The following is a 7,944-nucleotide window of genomic DNA, read 5'->3' as shown; positions in this document are numbered from 1 at the left end:
GGGCCTGAAGGGTAGATGGGGCTGGGCTTTGCAGTGAAGGTGGGAGGGCGTCCTAGCAGAGGGAGTGCAGGGAGGTCTGCAGCGTGGGGCTGTTTTGGTGTGGCCAAGTACAAGATGGGCCCAGGGGGAACAGCTAGGGAAATCTGGGCAGACTGGATTCTGGATGGAGGGCAGTGCTGTACTACAGAGAAATGATCATGGCTGTCCCAAGAGCCAACATCCTCAGCCCACCCAGACCCATTAACGAATTCAGGCCCACCGCTCAGCATCCAGTTGGCTAGTAGGAGAAGTAGCTTGTTCAATGGGAGAATGGGGCTGTGATGTCTGACCAGCCTGGGCTTGAACCCCCTCTCTGCCACATTTCAGCAAGGTATTTAGGCTTGGAACCTCAGTGTTGCCACCTGTGAAATGGGTGACACTGTGTCACAGACTGCAGGGTGGAAACCCCCAGCATAGACTGGAACACAGGCAGCGCTTCATGAAGCTTCCTTGGCTCCCTCTGTAGGTCACTGTCGGCATCCCTCAGAGGATCGTGGCCCATCGCGTCCACCCCATCCAGACCAGCTTCCAGGAGGCTACAGCCTCCAAAGTGATTGTTGCTGTGGGAGACAGAAGCTCTAACCTGAGAGGTACTTAATGAGGGACTTGGGCATTCTTCAGAGTTCCCTGGAACAGGGAGGTGGCTTCTTGTGTCCTCCAGATGGAGTTTGTCTGCTTTCCTATTCACACTCACACCAACTCCAGAGAGGGCATTCAGCCCCGCTCGTCCATTCCTCCCAGCATTTCTGAAGTTGGAGTCCTTGACAAGCTGAGCCAGTAAAAGGAATCTTCATAACAGAGCCCAGTTCCCAGAAGGTGCCTGTTCTGCACTGAAAATGTGACTCAGCCCAAGGGCACCCGAGCAAAGAAAGCCACAATTTCCCACCATGAATCCCAGAAACTAATGACTTAGCAGGACTGGTCACTGATTTTAATTTTTGTAATGTGTGACCTCTCCCAGGTCACACATAGAACATCGAACCCCATCCCCTGCCCATGACAACCCTGAACAGCAGCTGTGAGAAATAAGTAAGTCATGAGAGCTGTTATCTTAAAGCACTTCACTGGCAGAATGAAGCACCGCCCTTCTCATCCTGATTAACGAGGCAGCTTTGTTCCATCAGGGCAGGCTCTCCTCCTTCCTCAGCGCAAGTGGACAGCACTGTGTCGTTGCTGAAATGCTGCTCAGGTGTTAGTGGAGAACTAGTTGCCCCCCGAATGTCCAGAAGTAAACTGCCATTTCCCTTGCTGACAGGGACAGGAGACAGGCATTAGTGGGCCCAGCCCATCTGCCGGGCCCCTGGAGGCAATGTCTGGAGCAAATGCTGAAATTCTGACCTGAAGCTCCCTGTGATGTGAAATGGTGTCCTTGGCTGCATCTCAAAGCTTTGAGCAGCCCTGGGGTCCTGCCGGAAGGCATACAGGGGCAGGTGGCATTTGCAGCCCAGCCAGCCTGTGTGGGCCTGCTCTGCTGCCCTTGTTCAGGCCTGGCCCACACCCTCTCCTCTCTCCCCTCTCTAGGCAAGTGCACCCCAACCCAGAGGGAAGTCATCCAGGCCTTGCACCCAGAAGCCCTTATCAGCTGCCAGTCCCAGTTCAAGCCAACTGTCTTCGATTTCCCACCTCAAGATGTGTTCACCGTGGAGCCCCAGTTTGACGCTGCTCTGGGTAACTTTGCAAGGATTTGAAAGTGAAAGGGACTTGGAGACAGTCTGTCTTCTGGGCATCTTGGGGCTTCCACACACCCAGCTCACTGTGGCCCTCTGTCCAGAGGGCAGAGGTTATCAGGAGCCCAGCCTAGGGATTGACAGCAGAGGGGGATTAGGAGGACTACTTGTCACAGAGGATACCCTGGCTTGGCCAAGGCCTTTAAGGGGGATTCCCAGGAGGACTCTTGGAGGAAGTGACTTCTTACCCGGGCTCTGGAAGATGCATAGGGGTCCCCTGGTTAGAGAAGCAGGGAGAAGGAATGACATCAGTGCACAGGTGGGAGAAGGGACAAAGCAATACACCATTGTCTCCGCAGGCCAGTACTTCTGCTCGGTCACAATGCACAGGCTGACGGACAAGCAGCGGAAGCACCTGAGCATGAAGAAGACAGCTCTGGTGGTCACGGCCTCCCTTTCCAGCAGCCACTTCTCCACAGAGCAGGTGGGGGCCGAGGTGCCCTTCAGCCCAGGTCTCTTTGCCGACCAGGCTGAAATCCTTTTGAGCAACCACTACACCAGCTCCGAGGTCAGAGTCTTTGGTGCCCCGGAGGTTCTGGAGAACTTGGAGGTGAGTGGCATCTGCATCAGGCCAGGCCAGAGTTGGGGGCGTCAGGAGGGACCTGGAGGAAGAGGGAATGTGGTGTGGATATCCTGGGCCAGCCCCCCCCTTTTTTTTTTTCTTTTGAGATGGAGTCTCAGGGTGGGTGACAAGCCTCACTCTTGTCACCCAGGCTGGAGTGCAATGGCACGATCTCAGCTCACCGCAACCTCTGCCTCCTGGGTTCAAGCAATTCTCTTGCCTCAGCCTCCTGAGTAGCTGGGATTACAGGCATGCACCACCCCGCCTGGCTAATTTTGTATTGTTAGTAGAGACAGGGTTTCTCCCTGTTGGTCGGGCTGGTCTCGAACTTATGACCTCGTGATCTGCCCACCTTGGCCTCCCAAAGTGCTGGGATAACAGGTGTGAGCCACCACACCTGGCCCCTCAGCTGTCTTCAAAATTTATTTTTACAATTAGGATTTTAAAATCAAAATACTCTTTTCTTTTTCCATAGCACTATTGCCGTCTCTCAGGCCATGTGATTGTATTAATTGTTCTGACCTGTGCTGGTCTTCCCCAGCTACAAGTTAAGCTTGTGGGGGCAGCACTGAGAGCACAGAGAAGGTGCCAGTGAGCGTGTGGTGCGTGGCGTGGAAGAATTCAGTGCCGGAGCATCCGCCACGGAGCAGGGAGGAAAGCCCTAATCCCTGCTGGGCAAGTCCCCTCTCTCCAGGCCTCACTTTCCCCGTGACTAAGTAGAGGGGTGAATGATCCCTCAGGCCCGGAGCCTGGCAGGCTGGCAAGAGTTCTGGGGTGAGAGAACCCAGGAGTTCCTTGGCTTTTCCGCCTGCCCCTCCTCCTGCCTTGCTGCAGCCAGCGTGGCCTCCCGTTCTCCATAGAAGCAGGGAATGCCCAGCACCACTGATGAGGGAGGAGGGCCGGCCCACTGGAGGCTGCTGGAGACCAGCCGTGAGCAGAGTTCGGCTGCTGCCTTGGAAAGCTGGTACTTGGTGATACTTCATGTTGGTTTAGCATTTTTTAAAGCAGCACTAGATTAGAATTGAATGGGCTTGAATTTGATTCTGACGATGTTCATATTGATTTGTCCTTCTTTCAAAAAACACCCTGAGTGTGGACAGGGCTTCTTGACTCTGCAGAGAGCATGCTGTCCCTGAGCAGTGCCTAGGTGTCCCCACCCATACCCTTTGGGTCCCAAGATAAAAGCCCAGCATGTCAGGCTGAAGCCGGGGGTGCTTCCAGAGATGGGCCCCACAGAGCAGCCCTCCTGCCTGGGGGTCCTGAGGCTCCATTCGGTGGTCCCTCCACTCTGCAGAATGTACACCCCCAGCTCTGACCTCTCTTCCAGGTGAGATCTGCATCCCCTGCTGTGCTGGCCTTTGCAAAGGAGAAGTCTCTCGGGTGGCCCAGCTTCATCACATACACGGTCGGCGTTGCGGACCCCGTGGCCGGCAGCCAGGGGCCTCTGTCCACAACCCTGACCTTCTCCAGCCCCGTGACCAACCAAGCCATTGCCATCCCAGTGACAGTGGCTTTTGTGATGGATCGCCGTGGGCCCGCTCCTTGTGAGTTGTGGGATGATGTCATCTGGGACAGACCACAGTGGGGAGGGACAGGAGTGGTCCTGGCTATCTGTAGAAACCTGGGGTGTAAGAAACAGAGGAATCAGAAATGCAGTGTCCCTCAAAGTGATCACTGCTCACTGAGGCCATCATGCAGGCTTTAGTTCCCCAGCTTTCCCATCTGTTCTCAATGTGGCAGCCACAGGGACTGCGCCCCTCCTCTGCTCAGCAGCCTGCCCCAGGAGAGGAAGCACCAGGGTACCAGGAGCGGCTGCAGGCCCGGGCCTCCAGCAGGTGGCCTGGCCCTCTGAAACCCCATCCTTATGTCTAAGAGGGGCCTGTGGATTGCCCTACAGATGTGCAGTAGTACAGGAACACGAGGGGACACTGCAGTGGGCCTGATGATTTTGTTAACTCATCTTCCCATTGATGGCAGATGGAGCCAGCCTTTTTCAGCACTTCCTGGATTCCTACCAGGTCATGTTCTTCACACTCTTTGCCCTGTTGGCTGGGACAGCGGTCATGATCATAGGTGAGGAGGCTGCGCATATCTCTGGGTCTGTCCGCCTGCCCCCACCTGCTCTAACCAACCATGTGTTCTTGCAGCCTACCACACCATCTACACGCCCCGGGATCTTGCTGTACCTGTAGCCCTCACACCTCGAGCCAGCCCTGGGCACAATCCTCACTGTGAGTAGTTTCCCTGCAGGCACAACCAGGCAGAGCTTCTGGGAAAGAGAAGAGCGCTGGGGGAATGGTCCAGGCTCCTGAACCCCAGGTCTCAACAGGCCCTTGCCTGGGCCAAAGGAGCCTGAGGCCCAGAGGACAGATGTGGGAGCCAGGAGGGTTGGGGCAGATGGGACTGCCAGTCCTGGGTCAGCAAGAACTTTCCCCAGGCAGAGCCATGCTGGGTAGAGGTGTGGGCAGCAAGGAGCTCTGTCTAGGTAGGGCTGCATGCTAGGACCGGATGCCCACTTGCTGGGGCTGCCTCAGAAGGCTCTAAGCTGGGGTTGGAGTCAGCCATTGGACTGACTCACAGATGGGGATTCTGGGTAGTTCTGATGAGAAATTTCCCAGAAGAAGAAGGGCAGATTCATTTATTTCAGTGGTCCATCTATCTCTTGTGACCCCGAAGCCCTGGTGAGCCTGCACAGCTCCAGGGAGCACCTCACTGTGTGAATGTAGTTTCACTCTAAAACAGCACAGTACCCATTCTGTGCAGCTGTACACGAAGCTTTTTGTTTCCTGATTCCCCTTTGAGGATTCTCTCCCATATACAGAGCCCTTGAGCTCATGTCTGCTGGCATGGGGGCTCATGGCCAGGCTTCAGGGGGAATCCCTGATTTTTTTTTAAAGAAGGCCCAGTTGTTTGGGTAGAAGCACTTTCCTGGGTAAAAAGAGCCCACACGCCCTTGCCTTCTGTCTGGCAGCTTCTCCACCTGCAAAGTAGTGCCCAGGGGAGGGCATGGGTGCTTGGCCTCCTCGCTGCTCTGCTGCCTTCTGCAGCTGCTCTGGCAGCAGGCGCCTGCCCTTTCTAGCTTCCTCTCCCAGCATGCTCCTCCCTGGGTTTTGGGGAGCCGTGCCTGGATCTCTGCAAGGTCTCCGGAGCACTACAGAACCTCTGCTCCCCTCGGGGTCTTTGTTTCTGTGGAGGTCTCGCTCGAAGCTGTGTTGCATTCAGATGCACAGGCCTTCCCTACCATATGCCCCCTGGACAGATGCTCCTGAAACTTGAGACTTGTTTTCCCCTACAGGCTCTGCATTCTGGGGTGTTAGCATGCATCCCAGGCCTCTCTGTGTGGATGAACCCAGCTCAGCAGGCGCCTGTGGACTTCGCTCTGCTGGCCGGGGAGGCCTCGGGGCATCACTAGGAGAGTGTCCTGGGCGAGGCAGGTGCCTGCTGATGCTGGCTGTGACTGAGGAGCGCACCACTCTCCCTGGCTTTGCTGCTTACATCGTCTCTCTTCCCACCCTAGATTTTGCTGCCTCATCACCCACGTCTCACAATGCACTGCCTCCTGCTCGCAAAGCCAGCCCTCCCTCAGGGCTGTGGAGCCCAGCCTATGCCTCCCATTAGGCCAAGTGAAGGTTCCCAGAGGATGGGCCTCAGCCAAGCCTCATGCGCCCCCAGGACGAGACCTCCCTGCTGCGTTCACACTGGAATAAGCCCCTCCAGATGAGTGCCCCGGCCCCAGGCCAGCTTCACTGCCACCTCTGTTCAAAAAGAGCAATAGTTGCAGCTGTGCCCAGTAGCTCATTCTTTTATGTAGGAGTTTTAAATGTGTGGTTTTTGCTTTCAAGTCTTACAAAGCTAAAACTTTTGGGCCCATTCCTTTCTGCGTGGTTGTCTTGGATTTCTGGACAATGTGCTGTTGCATTTTAATTTTCCTAGCCTTGCTAAAATCACTCCCTTCTCAAGACTGAGCAGTTAGAAGCACTCTTTAGAAGTTTTCTGTAGGTGATGTTACTGTAGTGGTCTCAGGGAAAGGATTGTCCAATTTAGGGGGTTTTTTGGTGAGGTTTTTCTCCCTGTGAAAACTTACTTTTCCCCTAGTCTGGCTACTGCTTAGGAATTTTGGGGAGCAAAGGGATGTGTGTCCCTGTGTCTGCCCCACCGCCGCAAGGGAAGCCTCAGGAACCAGCACCCTGGAGGCCAGGATAGCCAAGCCCTGGGTGGGCAAGAGACTGGAGAACACAGGAGCTCACCCAGGGCTGCTGCCTGACCACGGGCCACTGTGAATAGACTTCAGGCCTCTGTGGTTTTTGTTTCAATAAGCTGTTGAGACATCTGGTGGACTTGGCTTAGGCCCTGCTGGGACATCCCAAGTGTGATCCCTCTCACTCCGTCAGGACACCAGGACTGTCCTTAGGAAAATGTCCTTGAGATGGCAGCAGGAGTCGTCTTTTCTGTGTGTGTGTTTTGGAAAGCTGCCATGTCCTGCCTCAGCACAAAGACCCAGTGTCATTTGCTCCTCCTGTTCCTGTGCCACTCCAGAACCTCAGCAGATCTGAGCCACCGCCTGCCAGTGTGAGAGGCGGCCACTCTCATGGCAGCTCGTCAGGTGCAGGTCTCCAGGCAGCTTCCCAGCAGGCCCTAGAGCCCAACCTGGCCCAGCAAGGAGGGCGGCCACCAGCCCAGGGACTCCCCAGAGGCTGGGGGAGGAGACCCCTTGAAAAGTCCTCTCTTCCCAGCTCCTGGCTCTGGTTCTGACTCTCAGATCGCAGCCCCCTGTGCTCCAGGCTGAGCACCCTCAGGGAGATCCAGAGACTCATGCCCAGGCCCATCCACACGTGGATGCTGTGTGAAGAGTCCAGGATGACTAGGGATCTTGCACAAGCCCCCTTCAGTCCTTCAGGGCTGGGCCACTTGGTTGACTTTTCTAAAGCTGGTGAAAGGAAGAATTGTGCCTTGCATATTACTTGAGCTCAAACTGACAACCTGGATGTAAATAGGAGCGTTTCTACTTGGTTTATTTAATAAAGCTCTGTGATTTTTTTTTTTAAAGGGTGTGATCATTCCTGGGATTATGTCCTGATGGTGACGGTTTCTTCTCTTTACCCATCTGTGATACTCTGGGGCCTGGCAGAGATAGAGGTCTGAGCTTTATTCTCCCCAAGGGGGTGAGCATCATTTTCAAGCACATTCAGGTTGTCAAATGCAAGTGCATCTGGACGCTACCAGATCTTGCCAGCAAGTGAGTGTGCCCAACAAGGCGTGTTGACAAACCAGGTGATGCCACACAGTTCAGCTTTCTGTTCCCAAGCTAACCAAGTGATTCTCTATCTCTAATGGGTGCCAGAAAAGGCTTTTAGCACCGTTTAGCACTAAAAATACAGTATTTCATATAGATTGTTTTTTCTCTAGAATTTTAAGTCTGGCCAAAGTGAACTCTTGTTCTCTGTGTTTTTCTCTGTTTGCCTGTCTCCGTGTGTCTTTGCACATGCTCACATGTGTGTTCCTGCATCCTGTAAATGTTACATCTCAAGGTCTGTGAACGCTCACTAGCAGGGAGCACTGAACCTAGGGCATCCAGGGTGGTAGCTCCAGTCTAGGCTGGTGGGAGCTTAGCGATCA

The 7,944-nt window shown here is 54.6% G+C and overlaps 1 protein-coding gene across 4 annotated transcripts in view; it reads left to right on the top strand.

The window, feature by feature from the left end:
- NUP210 (nucleoporin 210) overlaps positions 1 to 7,368 on the top strand; it is a 106,355-nt gene extending 98,987 nt beyond the window's left edge. For 2 of the 4 annotated variants that reach the window (XM_037730140.1, XM_017505021.2), the window contains 7 exons: positions 506 to 629; positions 1,561 to 1,707; positions 2,066 to 2,316; positions 3,656 to 3,872; positions 4,306 to 4,401; positions 4,476 to 4,559; positions 5,846 to 7,368. In XM_037730140.1, the coding sequence (XP_037586068.1) occupies positions 506 to 629; positions 1,561 to 1,707; positions 2,066 to 2,316; positions 3,656 to 3,872; positions 4,306 to 4,401; positions 4,476 to 4,559; positions 5,846 to 5,946 (1,020 nt within the window). In that variant the 3' untranslated portion in view covers positions 5,947 to 7,368. The remainder of the gene's footprint in view (positions 1 to 505; positions 630 to 1,560; positions 1,708 to 2,065; positions 2,317 to 3,655; positions 3,873 to 4,305; positions 4,402 to 4,475; positions 4,560 to 5,845) is intronic. The other 2 variants (XM_017505023.2, XM_037730141.1) reach the window with 1 other exon arrangement.
- The last annotated feature ends 576 nt before the right edge of the window (positions 7,369 to 7,944 follow it).

Source organism: Cebus imitator, unplaced genomic scaffold (assembly GCF_001604975.1).
Source record: "Cebus imitator isolate Cc_AM_T3 unplaced genomic scaffold, Cebus_imitator-1.0 Scaffold332, whole genome shotgun sequence".
In the NCBI taxonomy this organism is placed as follows: domain Eukaryota; kingdom Metazoa; phylum Chordata; class Mammalia; order Primates; family Cebidae; genus Cebus; species Cebus imitator.
This window is presented reverse-complemented; position numbering and strand designations above follow the sequence as displayed.